Below are 24,059 nucleotides of genomic sequence, written 5' to 3' on the forward strand. Positions count from 1 at the left end.
AGTGACCACGGTCGACCGATCGTGAGATGCCACAGATCCGGATACCACGACCTCCTCGGCCAGTCTGGAGCGACGAGTATGACGCGGCTGCACTCGGATCTGATCTTGCGTAGCACTCTGGGCAAGAGCGCCAGAGGCGGAAACACGTATGGGAGCTGAAACTGCGACCAATCTTGAACCAAGGCGTCTGCCGCCAGAGCTCTTTGATCGCGCGACCTCGCCATGAATGCCGGGACCTTGTTGTTGTGCCGGGATGCCATTAGATCGACGTCCGGCACTCCCCAGCGGCGACAGATTTCCTGAAACACGTCCGGGTGAAGGGACCATTCCCCTGCGTCCATGCCCTGGCGACTGAGGAAGTCTGCTTCCCAGTTTTCTACGCCTGGGATGTGAACCGCGGATATGGTGGATGCTCTGTCCTCCACCCACATTAGAATGCGCCGGACTTCTTGGAAGGCTTGCCGACTGCGCGTCCCTCCTTGGTGGTTGATGTATGCCACCGCTGTGGAGTTGTCCGATTGGATTCGGATCTGCTTTCCTTCCAGCCACTGTTGGAAGGCCAGTAGAGCAAGATACACTGCTCTGATCTCCAGAACATTGATCTGAAGGGTGGACTCCTGCGGAGTCCACGTCCCCTGAGCCCTGTGGTGGAGAAATACTGCTCCCCACCCTGACAGACTCGCATCTGTCGTGACTACTGCCCAGGATGGGGGCAGGAAGGATCTTCCCTGAGACAATGATGTGGGAAGGAGCCACCATTGTAGAGAGTCTTTGGCCGTCTGGGAAAGCGAGACTTTCCTGTCCAGGGACGTTGACTTCCCGTCCCATTGGCGGAGAATGTCCCATTGAAGTGGGCGCAGATGAAACTGCGCAAAGGGAACTGCTTCCATGGCTGCCACCATCTTCCCTAGGAAATGCATGAGGCGCCGCAAGGGATGCAACTGGCCCTGCAGGAGAGATTGCACCCCTGTCTGTAGTGACCGCTGCTTGTCCAGCGGAAGCTTCACTATCGCTGCTAGAGTATGAAACTCCATGCCAAGATACGTTAGTGACTGAGTCGGTGATAGGATCGACTTTGGAAAGTTGATGATCCATCCGAAAGACTGTAGAGTCTCCAGCGTAGCATTCAGGCTGAGTTGGCATGCCTCCTGAGAGGGAGCTTTGACCAATAAGTCGTCTAGGTAAGGAATCACCGAGTGTCCCTGAGAGTGCAAGACTGCTACCACCGCCGCCATGACCTTGGTGAAGACCCGTGGGGCTGTCGCCAGACCAAATGGAAGAGCTACGAACTGAAAATGGTCGTCTCCTATCACAAAACGTAGAAAACGTTGATGTTCTGTAGCAATTGGCACGTGGAGATAAGCATCTTTGATGTCTATTGAGGCAAGGAAGTCTCCTCTGGACATTGAGGCAATGACAGAGCGGAGGGTTTCCATCCGGAACCTCCTGGCGTGCACATGTTTGTTGAGCCGTTTTAGGTCCAGAACAGGACGGAACGAGCCGTCCTTTTTTGGAACCACAAAGAGATTGGAGTAAAACCCTTGCCCTTGTTCCTGAGGAGGGACTGGGATAACCACTCCTTCCGCTTTTAGGGAATCCACCGCCTGCAGCAGAGCATCTGCTCGGTCTGGACGTGGGGAGGTTCTGAAGAACCGAGCTGGAGGACGAGAATTGAACTCGATTCTGTACCCGCGAGACAAAATGTCCGTCACCCACCGGTCTTTGACCTGTGACATCCAAATGCCGGAAAAGCGGGAGAGCCTGCCCCCGACCGGCGATGCGGAGGGGGGGGGCTGGAAGTCATGAGGTAGCCGCTTTGGAAGCGGTACCTCCATTTGCTTTCTTGGGGCGTGTGTGAGTCCGCCACGAATCTGAGTTTCTTTGCGTCCTCTGAGTCCCTTTGGACGAGGTAAATGGTGTCTTGCCCGAACCTCGAAAGGACTGAAACCTCTGCTGCCACTTTTTCTGCTGAGGTTTGGGTGTTCTGGGTTGTGGTAAAGAGGAGTCTTTACCCTTGGACTGCTTAATGATGTCAGCCAATGGCTCGCCAAACAGTCTCTCTCTAGACAAAGGCAAACTGGTTAAACATTTTTTGGAACCAGCATCTGCTTTCCAGTCCTTTAACCACAAGGCTCTGCGCAAAACTACCGAATTGGCGGACGCCATTGAGGTGCGACTGGTAGATTCTAGGACCGCATTGATAGCGTAAGACGCAAACGCCGACATCTGCGTGGTAAGGTGCGCCACTTGCGGCACTGCTGGATGCATGATAGCATCCACTTTTGCTAAGCCAGCTGAAATAGCCTGGAGTGCCCATACGGCTGCGAATGCCGGAGCAAACGACGCGCCTATAGCTTCATAGACAGATTTTAACCAAAGGTCCATCTGTCTGTCATTGGCATCTTTAAGTGAAGCGCCATCCTCCACTGCAACTATGGATCTAGCTGCAAGTTTGGAAATCGGGGGGTCTACCTTTGGACACTGTGTCCAGCGCTTGACCACCTCAGGGGGGAAAGGGAAACGCGTATCTTTAGATCGTTTAGAGAAACGCCTTTCTGGGTGAGCGTCGTGCTTCTGGATTGATTCTCTGAAGTCAGAGTGATCTAACAAAGCACTCAATTTACGCTTGGGATAAAGGAAACGAAACTTTTCCTGCTCCGCAGCCGCCTCTTCTGCTGAAGGGGCTGGGGGAGAAATATCCAACAGCCTATTGATGGCTGAGATAAGGTCGTCTACCATGGCATCCCCATCCGGGGTATCCAGGTTGAGAGGGGTTCCAGGAGTGGATTCCTGATCACTCTCATCAGACACATCACAGGGAGACTGATTGCGCTGAGACCCTGAGCAGTGTGAAGACGTCGAGGGTCTTTCCCAGCGAGCTCGCTTAGGGTGGCTGGGGCCATCATCTGAGTCATAATCCTCGGCCTGTGAAGCCGGGGACCCCCCTGTGGGCTGGATACATTCCAAGTAAGGGGGACCTGAGGACAGAGGCCTCGCCGTGCCCAGAGACTGAGCCCCATGCATAGATTGCAAGGTCTCAAGGATTTTTGCCATAGACACAGACATATTATCAGCAAAAACTGCAAAGTCCGTCCCTGTCACCGGGGCAGAACTTACAAGCGTCTCAGCCTGGGTCGCTACCTCTCCTGACTCCGGCTGGCGAAGCAGCACCGGGTCGGAGCATTGCACACAATGGGGGTCATCAGAGCCTGCTGGTAGATTAGCCCCACATGCAGCACACGCAGTATACACAGCCCTTTTTGCCTTGGCCGCCTTGCGTTTTGAGGATGACATGTTGCTGCTTCCACAGAGCGATCTGGGATATGCAGCCAGAAGCGCACCTCACAGTGCAAGAAATACAATATCTATATAACTGTATCCAGTACACTGATACACCGTGAGGCACTAGAGGGACCAGCACAGAAAAATCGCTTACCGCCCGCTTAAAAAGCGGGTGTGTGGTCGCCAGATAGCCCCTAGTCCAGGTCTCCCAGAGCCTTGCGTCCTTCCTCCAGCCAGGCATGCATGTAATGGCTGCCGGCGTCTCGAGAGAGGAAGGGGGGCGGGCCCTGGGCGTTCCTGGCCAAGAGCGGGAAGCCTGCTTCCCTCTGTGCCAAGTGAGAGGGCTGGAGCATGTAAATCAGGCTCCAGCCCTCGTCGCTGCTTGCGAACAGCGTCTCTCCCCTACCCTGAATGACAGGGTGGGGGCGGGAACGAAACGGAGCTGCCGGCGTCCTAGGCCCAAAAAGCCGGGGACTAAAGTTATAACCGCCGCCGCCGTAAAAGCGCGGACGGCGGATCCCCGGCGCACCACAAGTCACAGCAGCGCCGCCCGGTCCAGAGGGGGTCGGCGCTGCGTTCCCAAACACAAACAATCCCCCAGTAATCTGTAGGGACACCAACTCCACGTTGCGGTCCCCGGCGCACTATAACACCCAGCCAGCCCGGAGTGTGTCTGTGCCTGCCGGGGACACAGAGTACCTGTAAGATGCAGGGCCCTGTCCCTGATCGTACTCCTGCTCCGAATCCATCAGGTTCTAATGGGTCTGTGGATGGAGCCCGGCATCAGAGCTGAGAGGCCGGCAGGATCCCACTTCCACAGAGCCCTACAAGGGGATGTGGAAGGAAAACAGCATGTCAGGCTCCAGCCCTGTACCAGCAATAGGTACCTCAACCTTACAACACCATCCAGGGGTGAGAAGGGAGCATGCTGGGAACACTATATGTGTCCTCTTTTCTTCCATCCGACATAGTCAGCAGCTACTGCTGACTAAAATCTGTGGAGCTATGCATGGAATGTCTGACCTCCTTCGCACACAAAGCTAAAACTGGAGAACCCGTGATACCACGGGGGGGTATAGCCAGAGGGGGAGGGGCCTTGCACTTTTAATGTAGTGCTTTGTGTGGCCTCCAGAGGGCAGTAGCTATACCCCAATCGTCTGGGTCTCCCAATAGAGCGCTGAAGAAAAAGAAATAGCTCTCAGTGAGACTTGAGACTGTGATGTAGTTTCCCCTCCCAGCAGGACAATGACCCTAATTATACTGCCAAAGCTACAACGGATGGTTTAGATCAAAGCATATTCATGTGTGTCACTGGCCCAGTTACAGTCCAGACCCAAATCCCATTCAGAATCTTTGACAAGACTTTAAAATTGCTGCTCACAGACGCTCTCTATCCAATGTCACTGAGCTAGTTTGAAAAAAAGAATGGGTAAAAAGCTTCTTGATGTGCAAAGCTGTTAGAGGCATTTCCTAGAAGACTTGCAGCAGTAACTGCAGCGAAAGGTGGTCCTACCAAGTATTGACTTAGGGTACCGTCACACTTTAGCGACACTCCAGCGATCCCACCAGCGATCTGACCTGGTCAGGATCGCTAGTGCGTCACTGCATGGTCGCTGGTGAGCTGTCAATCAGGCAGATCTCACCAGCGACCAGTGACCAACCCCCAGCGACGCGTGGAAGCGATGCTGCGCTTGGTAACTAAGGTAAATATCGGGTAACCAAGCAAAGCACTTCGCTTGGTTACCCGATATTTACATTGGTTACCAGCGCACACCGCTTAGCGCTGGCTCCCTGCACTCCTAGCCAGAGTACACATTGGGTTAATAAGCAAACCGCTTTGCTTATGTACCCGATGTGTACTCTGGCTACGTGTGCAGGGAGCCGGCACTGGCAGCCTGAGAGCGGCGTACGCTAGTAACCAAGGTAAATATCAGGTAACCAAGCAAAGCACTTCGCTTGGTTACCCGATATTTACCTTGGTTACAGCTTACCGCAGGCTGTCAGAAGCCAGCTCCCTGCACATTCAGATTGTTGCTCTCTCGCTGTTAAACACAGCGATGTGTGCTTCACAGCGGGAGAGCAACGTCCAAAAAATAAGGGGCCAGATCGCTGCTCAGTGTCACACACAGATCGCTAATGAGGTCACTGGTGCGTCACAAAAAATGTGACTCAGCAGCGATCTCGCTATGTGAGAAGTACCCCTTAGGGGGCTGAATACAAATGCACGTCACGATTTTCAGATTTATATGTTTCAAATAATTAGAAAACTATGTATAATTTCCGTTACAAGTCACAAATATGTATTACTTAGTGTTGGTATATCACATAAAATGCCAATAAAATATATTTAAAGTATGGGATTGTAATGTTAAAAAAAAAATATAATAATGTAGAAAAGTTCACAGGGTATGAATACTTTATATAGATATCACACATTTTGTGTGGGGGAAAAGTCAGGACCGCTTCATGTTCTATTGGCCTTTAATAAACCCGGACTGTACAGTGACATGATATCAGGTACTCACCACACTGGGCCAATCAAGACAGCAGATCTTCCTGGGATACTTGACTGGCAATCGCAGGGCAGCTGCTTGTAAGGATTTGCTTGAAGGCAAATAATAATATTAATCAGCTTTACATTTGATCATTTAGAGTCTTAGTTTTAGGACAGGACTTCTAAGGTTATTTACTCTACTGTCTATAATTAAAAGACATCTGCCCATGGGCAATGACTGGGCACAACGCCATACGGATTTAGCATCAACACAATACATGAGTTTTCAGGGAATATGATGTTCACTCATCATTATGTGGCATGTTCCAGAGACAAACATTTTTAAAGTTAGTAGGATGCATTTACGACTAGTTCTTAAAAGGGAACCTGTCACCAGGTTTTTCCCTTATAAGCTGCGGCCACCACTAGTAGGGTTTTATATATCTGTAGACTGTGAGCCCTCGCGGGCAGGGTCCTCTCTCCTCCTATACCAGTCTGTTTTGTACTGTTAATGATTGTTGTACGTATACCCTCTTTCACTTGTAAAACGCCATGGAATAAATGGCGCTATAATAATAAATAATTAATAATAAGAATAATATACATCATTCTAGAATACTGCATATAAGAGCTCAGGCCACACTGTAAAAGGGGCTGCTGATAAGTTTTTGGCTTTGTGATCTTTTTTGTTTCTATAGTAACAAATGTTATATCACATGAAAGACTTATGTATCTAATAAACGTTTTCAACATTTTATGTTTGTTGTTTATGGCTACAGTGTTCTACGCACGTGGAAAAACAAAATGGCGGAGTCTAATGCAATATTCACAGCAACTGAGAGCAGAGGAGTGATAAAATTCTTGTTTCTGCAAGGAAAGTCTGTGAAAGATATTTATGGTGATATATCGCAGACATTGGGGGATCAATACCCTTCATATTCCACAGTTAAGAACTGGGTTGCCAAAATTAAAACGGGCCACTTCGGCACCAATGAAGAGGAACGTCCTGGACGACCGAGAGTGGTTGTTGTTCCGGAGATCATCGATGCACAACCGCATACTGGAGAATCCACGAATTTCAGCTAAAGCAATAGCAGACATCATGGGAACTTCCCGTGAAGGTATTTGTGTCATTATCCATGAACATTTGGACAAGAGGAGGCTATCTGCAAAGTGAGTCCCCAAATGTTTCACAACAGATCAGAGAAGCATGCGAGTGAAAACTTCCCGGTCCATTTCTTAGTGTTTCCGGACTGATAAGAACTTCCTGGATCGACTGGTCACTATGGATGAGACCTGGATTTATTTGCATGACCCTGAAAACAAGGAGCAGTAAAGAGTGGAGGCACAGTGGTTCTCCTCGTCTAAAGAAGTTCAGTGTGCAAACATCAGCCACTAAGGTGATGGTGTCTGTGTTCTGGGAAAAGGAGGGTATGCTGCTAGTGGACTACCTTCAAAAGGGTTCCACCATGAATGCAAGGTATTACATTGAACTTTTGGACCAATTGAAGGCAGCTCTGAAGGCCAAAAGGCACGGCAAGCTGTCCAAAGGAATCTTGTTCCTGCAAGACAACGACCCCGCTCACACTGCACAAGCGGCCACGGTAAAAATGGCAGAGCTGGGCTGCCAGCTGGTTGACCACCCACGTTATTCACCAGATCTAGCTCCCTCCGACTATCATCTGTTTCCAAACCTGATGAAAGACCTCAAGGGTACCAAATTTCACACCATTTCTGATGCCATGGCTGCTACGGATGCCCGGTTTGAGGCACAACAGAAACCCTTCTTTTTTTTAGGCTTACAGAACTTGGAATACCAATATAAGAAGTGTGTTGACATCAGTGGAGAGTATGTGGAATAAATGTAAAGTTTCATCATCCTATCTCATTTCTTTCTGGATGAAGCCATCTTATCAGCAGCCCCTCGTATAACGTAAAAAACACCTTTATAATACTCACCTAAGGGGCGGACCAGTCCGATGGGTGTCACTGCTCTCAGTCTGGCGCTTCCTCGATCTTGTGGGATCGCTGACTTCCTACCTGGCCCTGTGTGCATGACGCCTCCTGCGCCATTCACAGAGAGGCCTTGATTGCACTCCTGCACTTTGAGCTTCCTAGCTGATGGCAGGTCAAACGTATCGTAGTGCACATGCTTGTGCGGTCTTTGGCCTTTTCTCGCGCCTGTGCAATACAGTACTTTGTTCTGCCCTCAGCCAGGCAGATCGAAGTACACATGCGCAGGAAAGCAATGGAGGCCTCTCTAAATCACGCAGGGCGAGTCATGCATATGGGGCTGGGCAGTATGACAGTGATCGCACAAAATAGAGAAGGCACTGGACCGAGAGCAGCGAAACTCATCGGACCAGATGGCACCCTAGGCAAATATTCTAAAGGTGTTTAAAAAAAAAAAAATAAATAAATAAAATCACTTTTATGAGCAGAAGGAGATTCAAAACACAACAGCATGCAGCTCAGTAAGTGACACATTGTTGGAATCCAAAGTCTCGGTCTGTATATTACACTGCTGACAATTTAGGTGGTAAAACCCTGGTGACAAATTCCCTTTAACTAAAATGTCAAAAGTAATTATTTTAATAAACTTGAAATGATACCTTCGATCATGTTCCCCTCCTTCTGAAAGATTCTTTCCTCACACCAATGGCAGTGAATCAGATTATTAATCATCTTTGCACTCTCATCAGCTAAAGATGGTCCTCTCAGAATACGGACTATCACCAACACAAAGTGCTCAAGAGCCACGGAGAGCAGAACCTCAATCCCTTTATTACATCGAGCAGCGGTCCTGTTGGATAAATAAATTGGATTAGCCCAGTTTTTAGCCTCCTGAAGAACACGCCTGAGCCACTGAGCACTGACCTGGCTACAGCCGCTAGGACCACTCGAGCCGCCAGCTCTCTGTAGTACTCTGTCCTGATGATGTTGCAGCCGTAGTGACGTTTTGCCACATGTACGTTCTTGGCATACAGAGAGCTAGTGTCAGTTGACGTGATGGATACGATGCCCAAATTCCGAACATTCCTAAAAGCTGCATCCAGATAGTTCACAGACGTTCCAAAGGGATCCAAATGTCTGGAGAAAAGCAGCAACAAGACATTTAAAGAGTATCAACCAAACAATGCAAAGCAAATAGTATGTGAGAAGAAATCACTTACATGAAATCAAAAGACCGCATGTGCATCAAGACGTTGGCATCCATGTTTGTAATTTCTACGGTTCCCACAAAGTCTTTATCATCTACTTCAGGCTCTGCTTCAGGCTCTGCTTCAGACGCTGCTTCAGGAGCTGCTTCAGGCGCTGCTTCAGGCGCTGCTTCAGGCGCACCATCCAACTTCATTACTGTCTTTATCTTGTTAAGGTGACAGTTCTCTTGGATCCAAGTTACTGAATTGTCACTGATGTCATTGAGGGTGACCTTCACAGAACTTCTGAGGTGCTTTGCCCACTGCAATCCCATGATGCCTACAAGTGAAAGAAGGGAATTTTGTTTACTTACCGTAAATTCCTTTTCTTCTAGCTCCAATTGGGAGACCCAGACAATTGGGTGTATAGCTATGCCTCCGGAGGCCACACAAAGTATTACACTAAAAGTGTAAAGCCCCTCCCCTTCAGCCTATACACCCCCCGTGCTGCCACGGGCTCATCAGTTTTGGTGCAAAAGCCCGAAGGAGGAAAAAATTATAAACTGGTTTAAAGTAAATTCAATCCGAAGGAATATCGGAGAACTGAAACCATTTAACATGAACAACATGTGTATACAAAAACAGGGGCGGGTGCTGGGTCTCCCAATTGGAGCTAGAAGAAAAGGAATTTACGGTAAGTAAACAAAATTCCCTTCTTTGTCGCTCCTTATTGGGAGACCCAGACAATTGGGACGTCCAAAAGCAGTCCCTGGGTGGGTAAATAATACCTCATAATAGAGCCGTAACGGCTCCGTCCTACAGGTGGGCAACTGCCGCCTGAAGGACTCGCCTACCTAGGCTGGCATCTGCCGAAGCATAGGTATACACCTGATAGTGTTTCGTGAAAGTGTGCAGGCTCGACCAGGTAGCTGCCTGACACACCTGCTGAGCCGTAGCCTGGTGTCGCAAGGCCCAGGACGCTCCCACGGCCCTGGTAGAATGGGCCTTCAGTCCTGAGGGAACCGGAAGCCCCGAGGAACGGTAAGCTTCGAAAATTGGTTCCTTGATCCACCGAGCCAGGGTTGACTTGGAAGCTTGTGTCCCTTTATGCTGGCCAGCGACAAGGACAAAGAGTGCATCCGAGCGGCGCAGGGGCGCCGTACGAGAAATGTAGAGTCTGAGTGCTCTCACCAGATCTAACAAGTGCAAATCCTTTTCACATTGGTGAACTGGATGAGGACAAAACGAGGGTAAGGAGATGTCCTGATTGAGATGAAAAGTGGGCAAGGCAAATGGGCAGGGAGAAAATCCCTGAGCAGAGCACCACGACAGGAATATTTTCCACGTCCTGTGGTAGATCTTGGCGGACGTTGGTTTCCTAGCCTGTCTCATAGTGGCAATGACCTCTTGAGATAATCCTGAAGACGCTAGGATCCAGGACTCAATGGCCACACAGTCAGGTTGAGGGCCGCAGAATTCAGATGGAAAAACGGCCCTTGAGACAGCAAATCTGGTCGGTCTGGCAGTGCCCACGGTTCGCCGACCGTGAGATGCCACAGATCCGGGTACCACGACCTCCTCGGCCAGTCTGGAGCGACGAGGATGACGTGGCGGCAGTCGGCCCTGATCTTGCGTAACACTCTGGGCAACAGTGCCAGAGGAGGAAACACATAAGGAAGCCGAAACTGCGACCAATCCTGAACTAAGGCGTCAGCCGCCAGAGCTCTGTGATCTTGAGATCGAGACATGAATGTTGGGACCTTGTTGTTGTGCCGTGACGCCATTAGGTCGACGTCCGGCATCCCCCAGCGGCAACAGATCTCCTGAAACACGTCCGGGTGAAGGGACCATTCCCCTGCGTCCATGCCCTGGCGACTGAGAAAGTCTGCTTCCCAGTTTTCTACGCCCGGGATGTGAACTGCGGATATGGTGGATGCTGTGGCTTCCACCCACAGCAGAATCCGCCGGACTTCCTGGAAGGCTTGCCGACTGCGTGTCCCACCTTGGTGGTTGATGTAAGCCACCGCTGTGGAGTTGTCCGACTGAATTCGGATCTGCTTGCCTTCCAGCCACTGCTGGAACGCTTTTAGGGCAAGATACACTGCCCTGATCTCCAGAACATTGATCTGAAGTGAGGACTCTTGCTGAGTCCACGTACCCTGAGCCCTGTGGTGGAGAAAAACTGCTCACACCCTGACAGACTCGCGTCCGTCGTGACCACCGCCCAAGATGGGGGTAGGAAGGATTTCCCCTTCGATAATGAGGTGGGAAGAATCCACCACCGAAGGGAAGCTTTGGTTGCCTGAGAGAGGGAGACGTTCCTGTCTAGGGACGTCGGCATCCTGTCCCACTTGCGTAGGATGTCCCATTGAAGTGGACGCAGGTGAAACTGCGCGAAAGGGACTGCTTCCATTGCTGCCACCATCTTCCCCAGGAAGTGCATGAGGCGCCTCAAGGGGTGTGACCGACCTTGAAGGAGAGATTGCACCCCTGTCTGTAGTGAACGCTGTTTGTCCAGCGGAAGCTTCACTATCGCTGGAAGAGTATGAAACTCCATGCCAAGATATGTCAGCGATTGGACCGGTGTCAGATTTGACTTTGGAAAATTGATGATCCACCCGAAACTCTGGAGAATCTCCAGAGTAACATTGATGCTGTGTTGGCATGCCTCTTGAGAGGGTGCCTTGACCAGCAGATCGTCTAAGTAAGGTATCACTGAGTGACCCTGAGAGTGGAGGACCGCAACTACTGTAGCCATGACCTTGGTGAAAACTTTTGGGGCTGTCGCCAGGCCGAACGGCAGTGCCGCGAACTGAAGGTGTTCGTCTCCCATGACGAAGCGCAAGAAGCGCTGATGCTCTGGAGCAATTGGTACGTGGAGATAAGCATCCTTGATATCGATCGATGCTAGGAAATCTCCTTGGGACATTGAGGCGATGACGGAGCGGAGGGATTCCATCCGGAACCGCCTGGTCCTTACGTGTTTGTTGAGCAGTTTTAGGTCCAAAACCGGACGGAAGGACCCGTCCTTCTTTGGAACCACAAACAGGTTGGAGTAGAAACCGTGACCCTGTTGCTGAAGAGGAACCGGGACCACCACTCCTTCTGCCTTCAGAATGCCCACCGCCTGCAGAAGAGCCTTGGCTCGCTCGGGAGGCGGAGATGTTCTGAAGAATCGAGTCGGAGGACGAGAGCTGAACTCTATCCTGTAACCGTGAGACAAAATGTCTCTCACCCAACGGTCTTTTACTTGTGGCAGCCAGGTGTCGCAAAAGCGGGAGAGCCTGCCACCGACCGAGGATGCGGTGTGAGGAGGCCGTAAGTCATGAGGAAGCCGCCTTAGTAGCGGCACCTCCGGCGGTCTTTTTAGGGCGTGATTTAGACCGCCATGCGTCGGAGTTCCTCTGATCCTTCTGCGGCCTTTTGGACGAGGAGAATTGGGACCTGTCCGCACCCCGAAAGGACCGAAACCTCGACTGTCCCCTCCTCTGTTGGGGTGTTTTTGGTTTGGCCTGGGGTAAGGATGTTTCCTTTCCCTTGGATTGTTTGATGATTTCATCCAATCTCTCACCAAACAAACGGTCGCCAGAAAATGGCAATCCAGTTAAGCACTTTTTGGAAGCCGAATCTGCCTTCCATTCACGCAGCCACAAGGCCCTGCGTATTGCCACCGAATTGTCGGCTGCAACCGCCGTACGGCTCGCAGAGTCCAGGACAGCATTAATAGCGTAGGACGCAAATGCCGACGTTTGAGAGGTTATGGACGCCACCTGCGGCGCAGACGTACGTGTGAGTGCGTCAATTTGCGCCTGACCAGCTGAGATAGCTTGGAGTGCCCATACGGCTGCGAATGCTGGAGCAAAAGACGCGCCGATAGCTTCATAGATGGATTTCAACCAGAGCTCCATCTGTCTGTCAGTGGCATCCTTGAGTGAAGCTCCATCTTCCACTGCAACTATGGATCTAGCCGCAAGTCTGGAGATTGGAGGATCCACCTTGGGACACTGAGTCCAGCCCTTGACCACGTCAGGGGGGAAAGGGTAACGTGTATCCTTAAGGCGCTTGGAAAAACGCTTATCTGGACAAGCTCGGTGTTTCTGGACTGCCTCTCTGAAGTCAGAGTGGTCCAGAAACATACTCTTTGTACGCTTGGGAAACCTGAAACGGAATTTCTCCTGCTGAGAGGCTGACTCCTCCACTGGAGGAGCTGAGGGAGAAATATCCAACATTTCATTGATGGAAGCAATAAGATCATTCACTATGGCGTCCCCATCAGGAGTATCAAGGTTGAGAGCGGCTTCAGGATCAGAATCCTGATCAGCTACCTCCGCTTCATCATACAGAGAGTTCTCTCGCTGAGACCCTGAACATTGTGATGATGCCGAGGGGATATCTTAATCGGTCTGGGGCTGCGGTCCGTGTCAGAGACCTCACCCTGGGATCCATGAGACACCCCGGGAGGACATTGCTGTTCCCACTGAGGGGGACCAGGGGGCAATGATTCCACAGTGCCCCTGGCTTGAGATGCCGGCCTGGAGTGCAAGGCTTCTAATATCTTAGCCATAGTCTCAGAAAGTCTTTCAGTAAAAACTGCAAACTCCGTCCCTGTCACCTGGACAGTGTTAACAGGTGGTTCTCCCTGGGCCACCCCTAGCAGAGGCTCCGGCTGAGAAAGTGCCACAGGGGCCGAGCATTGCACACAATGAGGGTCAGTGGAACCTGCCGGCAGTATAGCCGTACATGCTGCACAGGCAGCATAGTAAGTCTGTGCTTTGGCACCCTTGCTATTTGTGGACGACATGCTGTTGTCTCTTCTGAGCAATACAGGAGGGTATATAGACAAAGAAGGGAATTTTGTTACTTACCGTAAATTCCTTTTCTTCTAGCTCCTATTGGGAGACCCAGACGATTGGGTGTATAGCACTACCTCCGGAGGCCACACAAAGCATTACACTAAAAAGTGTAAGGCCCCTCCCCTTCTGGCTATACACCCCCAGTGGGATCACTGGCTCACCAGTTTTAGTGCAAAAGCAAGAAGGAGGAAAGCCAAGAACTGGTTTAAACAAATTCACTCCGAAGTAACGTCGGAGAACTGAAAACCGTTCAACATGAACAACATGTGTACCCGAAAAACAACCAAAAATCCCGAAGGACAACAGGGCGGGTGCTGGGTCTCCCAATAGGAGCTAGAAGAAAAGGAATTTACGGTAAGTAACAAAATTCCCTTCTTCTTCGGCGCTCCATTGGGAGACCCAGACGATTGGGACGTCCAAAAGCTGTCCCTGGGTGGGTAAAGAAAAACCTCATGTTAGAGCTGCAAAGACAGCCCTCCCCTACGGGGAGGCAACTGCCGCCTGCAGGACTCTTCTACCTAGGCTGGCGTCCGCCGAAGCATAGGTATGCACCTGATAATGTTTGGTGAAAGTGTGCAGACTCGACCAGGTAGCTGCCTGGCACACCTGTTGAGCCGTAGCCTGGTGTCGTAATGCCCAGGACGCACCCACGGCTCTGGCAGAATGGGCCTTCAGCCCTGATGGAACCGGAAGCCCAGCAGAACGGTAGGCTTCAAGAATTGGTTCTTTGATCCATCGAGCCAGGGTGGCTTTTGAAGCCTGCGACCCTTTGCGCTTACCAGCGACAAGGACAAAGAGCGCATCCGAGCGGCGCAGGGGCGCCGTGCGGGAAATGTAGATTCTGAGTGCTCTCACCAGATCCAACAAATGTAGATCCTTTTCATACCGATGAACTGCATGCGGATAAAAGGAAGGCAAGGAGATATCCTGATTAAGGTGAAAAGAGGATACCACCTTAGGGAGAAACTCCTGAATGGGGCGCAGCACTACCTTGTCCTGGTGGAACACCAGGAAGGGAGCTTTGGATGACAGCGCTGCTAGTTCAGACACTCTCCGAAGAGACGTGACCGCTACCAGAAATGCCACTTTCTGTGAGAGTCGAGAAAGTGACACATCCCTCAGGGGCTCGAAAGGCGGCTTCTGGAGAGCAACAAGGAGCTTGTTTAGATCCCACGGATCTAACGGCCTCCTGTACGGAGGTACGATATGACACACCCCCTGCAGGAACGTGCGCACCTTAGACAGTCGCGCTAGACGCTTCTGAAAAAACACGGATAGTGCCGAGACTTGCCCTTTAAGGGAGCCGAGCGACAAGCCCTTTTCCAACCCAGATTGCAGGAAGGAAAGAAAGACAGGTAACGTGAATGGCCAGGGGGATACTCCTTGTGCAGAGCACCAGGATAAGAATATCTTCCACGTTCTGTGGTAGATCTTAGCAGACGTGGGCTTCCTAGCCTGTCTCATGGTGGCAACGACCCCTTGGGATAATCCTGAAGACGCTAGGATCCAGGACTCAATGGCCACACAGTCAGGTTCAGGGCCGCAGAATTCCGATGGAAAAACGGCCCTTGGGACAGTAAGTCTGGTCGGTCTGGTAGTGCCCACGGTTGGCCGACCGTGAGATGCCACAGATCCGGGTACCACGACCTCCTCGGCCAGTCTGGGGCGACGAGTATGACGCGGCCGCAATCGGATCTGATCTTGCGTAACACTCTGGGCAAGAGTGCCAGAGGTGGAAACACATAAGGGAGCCGGAACTGCGACCAATCTTGCACTAAGGCGTCTGCCGCTAGAGCTCTTTGATCGCGAGACCGCGCTATGAAGGTCGGGACCTTGTTGTTGTGCCGAGACGCCATTAGGTCGACGTCCGGCACCCCCCAGCGGCGGCAGATTTCCTGAAACACGTCCGGGTGAAGGGACCATTCCCCTGCGTCCATGCCCTGGCGACTGAGGAAGTCTGCTTCCCAGTTTTCTACGCCCGGGATGTGAACTGCGGATATGGTGGATGCTCTTTCCTCCACCCACATCAGAATCCGCCTGACTTCCTGGAAGGCTTGCCGACTGCGTGTCCCTCCTTGGTGGTTGATGTATGCCACCGCTGTGGAGTTGTCCGACTGAATTCGGATCTGCTTTCCTTCCAGCCACTGCTGGAAGGCTAATAGGGCAAGATACACTGCCCTGATTTCCAGAACATTGATCTGAAGGGTGGACTCCTGCTGAGTCCACGTCCCTTGAGCCCTGTGGTGGAGAAAAACTGCTCCCCACCCTGACAGACTCGCGTCTGTCGTGACCACTGCCCAGGATGGGGGCAGGAATGATCTTCCCTGTGATAATGAGGTGGGAAGAAGCCACCATTGCAGAGAGTCCTTGGTCATCTGAGAAAGGGAGACTGTCCTGTCTAGGGAAGTTGTCTTCCCGTCCCACTGGCGGAGAATGTCCCATTGAAGTGGACGCAGATGAAACTGCGCGAACGGGACTGCCTCCATTGCTGCCACCATCTTCCCTAGGAAGTGCATGAGGCGCTTTAAGGGGTGCGACTGACCCTGAAGGAGAGACTGCACCCCTGTCTGTAGTGACCGCTGCTTGTCCAGCGGAAGCTTCACTATCGCTGAGAGAGTATGAAACTCCATGCCAAGATACGTTAGTGATTGAGTCGGTGCCAGGTTTGACTTTGAAAAGTTGATGATCCACCCGAAAGTCTGGAGAGTCTCCAGCGCAACATTCAGGCTGTGTTGGCATGCCTCTTGAGAGGGTGCTTTGACAAGTAGATCGTCTAAGTAAGGAATCACCGAATGTCCCTGAGAATGCAAGACTGCTACCACTGCCGCCATGACCTTGGTGAAAACCCGTGGGGCTGTCGCCAGACCAAAAGGCAGAGCTACGAACTGGAGATGGTCGTCTCCTATCACGAAACGTAAAAAACGTTGGTGCTCTGTAGCAATCGGCACGTGGAGATAAGCATCTTTGATGTCTATTGATGCAAGGAAATCTCCTTGAGACATTGAGGCAATGACGGAGCGGAGGGATTCCATCCGGAACCGCCTGGCGTTCACATGCTTGTTGAGCAGCTTTAGGTCCAGAACGGGACGGAACGAGCCGTCCTTTTTTGGAACCACGAAGAGATTGGAGTAAAAACCTTGTCCTTGTTCCTGCAGAGGAACAGGGATCACCACTCCTTCTGCTCTTAGTGAGCACACCGCCTGCAGAAGGGCATTTGCTCGGTCGGGATGTGGGGAGGTTCTGAAGAACCGAGGCGGAGGATGAGAACTGAATTCTATCCTGTACCCGTGAGACAAAATGTCTGCTACCCACCGGTCTTTGACCTGTGGCAGCCAAATGTCGCAAAAGCGGGAGAGCCTGCCACCGACCGAGGATGCGGAGGGATGAGGCCGAAAGTCATGAGGCAGCCGCCTTGGAAGCGGTTCCTCCGGTTGCTTTCTTGGGGCGTGAATGAGCCCGCCAGGAATCTGAGCTCCTTTGCTCCTTCTGAGTCCCTTTGGACGAGGAGAATTGGGTCTTGCTGGAGCCTCGAAAGGACCGAAACCTCGACTGCCACTTCCTCTGTTGAGGTTTGCTCGATCTGGGCTGGGGTAAGGAGGAGTCCTTACCCTTGGACTGTTTAATGATCTCAGCCAATTGCTCACCAAACAGTCTGTCTCCAGATAGTGGCAAGCTGGTTAAACATTTCTTGGAAGCAGAATCTGCTTTCCATTCCTTTAACCACAAGGCTCTGCGCAAAACGACAGAGTTGGCAGACGCCATTGAGGTACGGCTCGTAGAGTCTAGGACAGCGTTGATAGCGTAAGTCGCAAACGCAGACATTTGCGAGGTTAGGGACGCTACTCGCGGCACTGCTGGACGTATGATAGAGTCCACCTGTGCCAGGCCAGCTGAAATAGCTTGGAGTGCCCACACGGCCGTGAATGCTGGAGCAAACGACGCGCCGATAGCTTCATAGACAGACTTTAACCAAAAGGTCCATCTGTCTGTCATTGGCATCTTTAAGTGAAGCCCCATCTTCCACTGCAACTATGGATCTAGCCGCAAGCCTGGAGAATGGGGGGTCCACCTTTGGACACTGGGTCCAGCGTTTGACCACGTCAGGGGGAAAGGGATAACGTGTATCCTTAAGACGTTTGGAGAAACGCTTATCTGGATAAGCATGATGTTTCTGGACTGATTCTCTGAAGTCAGAGTGGTCCAGAAAAGTACTCAATTTACGCTTAGGATACCGGAAATGGAACTTCTCCTGCTGTGCAGCTGCCTCCTCTGCTGAAGGGGCTGGGGGAGAAATATCCAACAGTCTATTGATGGCCGCTATAAGGTCATTTACCATAGCGTCACCATCAGGGGTATCTAGATTGAGAGCGGTGTCAGGATTAGATTCCTGATCACCCACCTCTGTTTCCTCATACAGAGCCTCGTCTCGCTGAGACCCTGACCAGTGTGATGACGTCGAGGGTCTTTCCCAGCGAGCCCGCTTAGGCTGCCTGGGACTGTCATCAGAGTCAGAGTCTTCAGCCTGTGATGCCTGGGACCCCCTTGAAGTACGGATTAGTTCCAACTGAGGGGGACCAGGGAGCATAGACACAGCAGTGTCCATGGTCTGAGAAACTGGCCTGGACTGCAAGGTTTCCAGGATTTTTGTCATAGTCACAGACATCTTATCAGCAAAAACTGCAAATTCTGTCCCCGTCACCGGGGCAGGGTTCACAGGCGTCTCTGCCTGGGCCACTACTACCATAGACTCTGGCTGCCGAAGTGGCACAGGGATGGAACATTGCACACAATGGGGGTCATTGGAACCTGCCGGTAGATTAGCCCCACATGCGGCACAAGCAGTGCATACCGCCTGTGCCTTGGCACCCTTGCGTTTTGCGGATGACATGTTGTTGTCTCCTCAGAGCAATGTAGGGTATAAGCCAAGAAGCGACTGTACAGTGCAATATAAATATATAATGGTACAGGGAAAAAATGCACCAAATAACACTGTGGCACTAGTGGGGCCAGCACTTATGTGCAGCTTACCGCCCGCATAAACGCGGGTGTGTGGTTGCCAGAGTCCCTTGTCTGAGTCCCCCAGAGCCTGTGTCCGTTCTCCAGCCAGACTGCATGCAGGAATGGCTGCCGGCGTCCTGTGGAGAGGGGCGGGCCCTGGGCGTGTTGAGACCAAGAGCGGGAAACTTGCGTCCCCACTGTGCCCAGTGAGAGGGCTGGAGTATGTAAATAAGACTCCAGCCCTCGGCGCTGGCTATAGAACAGCGTCTCTCCCTTTCCCTGATTGACAGGGTGGGGGCGGGAACGAAGCAGAGCTAGGCCGCAAAAGCCGGGGACTAGATTTATGAGCGCTGCCGCCGTAAAAGCGCGGGCAGCGCGAGTCCCCGGCGCACTACAAGTCCCAGCGGCGCCGCCGCTCCCGGAGCGGCCGGCGCGGTAGTTCCCAAGACATAAAATCACTCAGCTAAGCTGCAGTGACTCTAACCCGAGCGCGCAGCGCTAGTGCCCCCGGCGCACTAGCACACCCAGCAAGCCTGGAGTGTGCGTGGCCTGTCTGTGCGGGGACACAGAGTACCTGAACGTTGCAGGGCCTTGTCCCTGACTGTACTCAGCTCCTCCAGCAGGGTCTCTGGGTCTGTGGATGGAGCTCGGCCTCAGGGTTTGGGGGCCGGTAAGATCCCACTTCCACAGAGCCCCTCAGGGGGATGGGGAAGGAAAGCAGCATGTGGGCTCCAGCCTCCGTACCCGCAATGGGTACCTCAACCTTACAAACCGCAAGTGGGGTGAGAAGGGAGCATGCTGGGGGCCCTATCTGGGCCCTCTTTTCTTCCATCCGATAGAGTCAGCAGCTACTGCTGACTAAACAGTGGAGCTATGCGTGGATGTCTGACCTCCTTCGCACAAAGCAGAAAACTGGTGAGCCAGTGATCCCACTGGGGGTGTATAGCCAGAAGGGGAGGGGCCTTACACTTTTTAGTGTAATGCTTTGTGTGGCCTCCGGAGGCAGTGCTATACACCCAATCGTCTGGGTCTCCCAATGGAGCGCCGAAGAAAATCAACAGTGCACCACACAGTGTAAAGTATAGTCTATAATCATATAATCTATAAGTACACTTCTGCACTAGTGGGGCCAGCACCACAGGTGCTGCTTACCGCCTGCGCAAAGCGGTTGTGTGGGCACCACAATTCCTGCCTGGGTCTCCCTGAACTTGTCTCTCCTCTCCAGCGTTAGCAGAGCTGAGAGGAATGGCTGCCGGCGTCCTGAGGAGAGGAGGGAGCCATGGGCGTGACCCAGAAAAGTGCGGGAACTGGTGCCCCACTGTGCAGAGTGAGGGGGGTGGAGCATGCTCCAGCCCTCAGTGCTGCCGTCCTGTACAGCGTCCCGCCCTTCCCCTGATTGGCAGGGCTGGGGGCGGGAAGAAAACGAGACTAGGCCGCAAAAGCCGGGGACTCGAGTTATAAGCGCGGCCGCCGTATAAGCGCGGTCGGCGCGGAAGTCCCCGGCGCACTAACAGTCCCAGCCGCGCCGCAGTGATAACCATGGCAGCGGCGGTCAGCGCGGCAGTCCCCCTACACGAACACACTCAGCGACGCTGAAGTGTGTAATGGCACAAACGCAGTCAGCGCTGCTGTCCCCGGTGCACTAGCACACCCAGCAATGCTGGAGTGTTGCTGTGCGCGGTCCCCACGGGGACACAGAGTACCTCAAAGTAGCAGGGCCATGTCCCTGAACGATACTCGGCTCCTATCCAGCATGGTCCTCAGGAGCGGTGGATGGAGCACGGTCTCCTGTGCCTGGAGACCGAAAGGATCCCACTTCACCCAGAGCCCTAATTGAGGGATGGGGAAGGAAAGCAGCATGTGGGCTCCAGCCTCCGTACCCGCAATGGATACCTCAACCTTAACAACACCGCCGACAAGAGTGGGGTGAGAAGGGAGCATGCTGGGGGCCCTGTTATGGGCCCTCTTTTCTTCCATCCGACATAGTCAGCAGCTGCTGCTGACTAAGCTGTGGAGCTATGCGTGCATGTCTGACCTCCTTCGCACAAAGCATAAAAACTGATGAGCCCGTGGCAGCACGGGGGGTGTATAGGCTGAAGGGGAGGGGCTTTACACTTTTAGTGTAATACTTTGTGTGGCCTCCGGAGGCATAGCTATACACCCAATTGTCTGGGTCTCCCAATAAGGAGCGACAAAGAAACAACCCTTTATCATCTAAAAAAAACAAACGTAAAAACGTAACAGAACTTAACACCGAATACACCAAAACTGGACAGGAATGAATGACCAGCTGGATCAGCAACACAGATATGCTGCAGAGAAGCTGCTGTCCTCAGTGTTTACCTATGAAGAACCCTACTACAGGCAAGTAGTTTACTGTCTTGTACAGACTGAGTGGTCCATTAGGTCTGCAAAGAAGAAGGGAATTTTGTTTACTTACCGTAAATTCCTTTTCTTCTAGCTCCTATTGGGAGACCCAGACAATTGGGTGTATAGCTTCTGCCTCCGGAGGCCACACAAAGTATTACACTTTAAAAAGTGTAACCCCTCCCCTCTGCCTATACACCCTCCCAGGGATCACGGGCTCCTCAGTTTTGGTGCAAAAGCAGGAAGGAGAATACTTATAAATTGGTCTAGGGTAAATTCAATCCGAAGGATGTTCAGAGAACTGAAAACCATGAACCAAAAGAACAATTCAACATGAACAACATGTGTACACAAAAGAACAAACAGCCCGAAGGGCACAGGGGCGGGTGCTGGGTCTCCCAATAGAAGCTAGAAGAAGAAGGGAATTTTGTTACTTACCGTAAATTCCTTTTCTTCTAGCTCCAATTGGGAGACCCAGACGATTGGGTGTATAGCTACTGCCTCCGGAGGCCACACAAAGTATTACACTAAAAAGTGTAAGGCCCCTCCCCTTCTGCATATACACCCCCCGTGGGATCACGGGCTGCTTCAGTTTTAGTGCAAAAGCAAGAAGGAGGAAAGCCAATAATTGGTTAAACAATTCAATCCGAAGGAACATCGGAGAACTGAAACCATTCAACATGAACAACATGTGTACCCGAACAACCAAAAATCCCGAAGGAACAGGGGCGGGTGCTGGGTCTCCCAATTGGAGCTAGAAGAAAAGGAATTTACGGTAAGTAACAAAATTCCCTTCTTCTTCGGCGCTCCATTGGGAGACCCAGACGATTGGGACGTCCAAAAGCAGTCCCTGGGTGGGTAAATTAATACCTCAAGTTTGGACTGTAAAAACAGCCCTTCCCTACATGGAGGCAACCGCCGCCTGCAGGACTCTTCTACTGAGGCTGGCATCCGCCTAAGCGTAGGCATGCACCTGATAACGCTTGGTGAAGGTGTGCAGACTCGCCCAGGTAGCCGCCTGGCACACCTGCTGAGCCGTAGCCTGGTGCCATAATGTCCAGGACGCACCCACGGCTCTGGTAGAATGGGCCTTCAGCCCTGATGGAACCGGAAGCCCAGCAGAACGGTAGGCTTCAAGAATTGGTTCCTTGATCCATCGAGCCAGGGTGGATTTGGAAGCCTGCGACCCTTTGCGCTAACCAGCGACAAGTACAAAGAGTGCATCCGAGCGGCGCAGGGGCGCCGTGCGGGAAATGTAGATTCTGAGCGCTCTCATCAGATCCAACAAATGCAAATCCAATTCATATCGATGAACTGGATGAGGACAAAAGGAAGGTAATGAGATATCCTGACTGAGATGAAAAGGGGGGTACCACCTTAGGGAGAACCCCCGGAATCAGGCGCAGCACTACCTTGTCTTGGTGAAACACCAGGAAGGGAGCTTTGGATGACCGCGCTGCTAGCTCGGACACTCTCTGAAGAGACGTGACCGCTACCAAAAAAGCCGCTTTCTGTGAAAGTCGAGAAGTGAAACATCCCTCAGAGGCTCAAAGGGCGGCTCCTGGAGAGCAATTAGTACCCTGTTCAGATCCCATGGGTCTAACGGCCTCTTGTACGGAGGGACAATGAGACAAACCCCCTGCAGGAACGTGCGTACCTGAGGAAGTCGTACTATGCGCTTCTGAAAGAATACAGACAGCGCTGGGACTCGTCCGTTAAGGGAGCCGAGCGACAAACCTTTTCCCAAACCAGATTGCAGGAAGGAAGGAAAAGTAGGCAATGCAAATGTCCAGGGAGACACTCCCTGAGCAGAGCACTAAGATAAGAATATCTTCCACGTCTTGTGGTAGATCTTGGCAGACGTCGGCTTCCTAGCCCGTCTCATGGTGACAATGACGTCTTGAGATAATCCTGAAGACGCTAGGATCCAGGACTCAATGGCCACACAGTCAGGTTCAGGGCTGTAGAATTCAGATGGAAAGAACGGCCCTTGGGACAGTAATTCTGGCCGGTCTGGTAGTGCCCACGGTCGGCCGACCGTGAGATGCCACAGATGCAGGTACCACGACCTCCTCGGCCAGTCTGGGGCGACAAGGATGGCGCGGCGGCAATCGGAGCTGATCTTGCGTAACCCTCTGGGCAACAGTGCCAGAGGGGGAAACACATAGGGTAGCTGGAACTGCGACCAATCCTGAACTAAGGCGCCTGCCGCCAGAGCTCTTTGATCGTGAGACCGCGCCATGAAAATCGGGCCCTTGTTGTTGTGCCGAGACGCCAGTAGGTCGACGTCCGGCCTCCCCCAGCGGCTACAGATTTCTTGAAACCCGTCCGGGTGCAGAGACCATTCCCCTGCGTCCATGCCCTGGCGACTGAGGAAGTCTGCTTCCCAGTTTTCTACGCCCGGGATGTGAACTGCGGATATGGTGTATGCTCTGTCTTCCACCCACATCAGAATCCGCCGGACTTCCTGGGAGGCTTGGCGACTGCGTGTTCCGCCTTGGTGGTTGATGTAAGCCACCGCTGCGAAGTTGTCCGACTGAATTCGGATCTGTTTGCCTTCCAGCCTCTGCTGGAAGGTTTGCAGGACAAGATACCCTGCCCAGATTTCCAGAACATTGATCTGAAGGGTGGACTCCTCTGAAGAGAGTCCTTGCCCGTCTGAGAAAGGGGTACGTTCCTGTCTAGGGACGTCGACTTCCCATCCCATTGGCGAAGAATGTCCTATAGAAGTGGACGCAGATGAAACTGCGCGAAAGGGACTGCCTCTGCATGAGGCGTCTTAAGGGGTGTGACTGGCCTTGAAGGAGAGACTGCACCCCCGTCTGTAGTGAACGCTGTATGTTCAGCGGGAGCTGCACTATCGCTGAGAGAGTGTGAAGCTCCATGCCAAGATATGTCAGCGATTGGGTCGGTGTCAGATCTAAC

General features: G+C 52.1%; 1 protein-coding gene across 2 annotated transcripts in view; it reads right to left on the reverse strand.

Annotated features, from left to right (window-relative positions):
- TRMT1L (tRNA methyltransferase 1L) overlaps positions 1-24,059 on the reverse strand; it is a 96,759-nt gene that overhangs the window by 24,911 nt on the left and 47,789 nt on the right. For both annotated transcript variants that reach the window (XM_075328945.1, XM_075328946.1), the window contains 4 exons: positions 8,950-9,256; positions 8,654-8,866; positions 8,389-8,579; positions 5,808-5,886 (listed from right to left, as the gene is read on the reverse strand). In XM_075328945.1, the coding sequence (XP_075185060.1) occupies positions 5,808-5,886; positions 8,389-8,579; positions 8,654-8,866; positions 8,950-9,256 (790 nt within the window). The remainder of the gene's footprint in view (positions 1-5,807; positions 5,887-8,388; positions 8,580-8,653; positions 8,867-8,949; positions 9,257-24,059) is intronic.

The sequence above is a fragment of the Anomaloglossus baeobatrachus genome, chromosome 11 (assembly GCF_048569485.1).
Source record: "Anomaloglossus baeobatrachus isolate aAnoBae1 chromosome 11, aAnoBae1.hap1, whole genome shotgun sequence".
Classification (NCBI taxonomy): Eukaryota; Metazoa; Chordata; class Amphibia; order Anura; family Aromobatidae; genus Anomaloglossus; species Anomaloglossus baeobatrachus.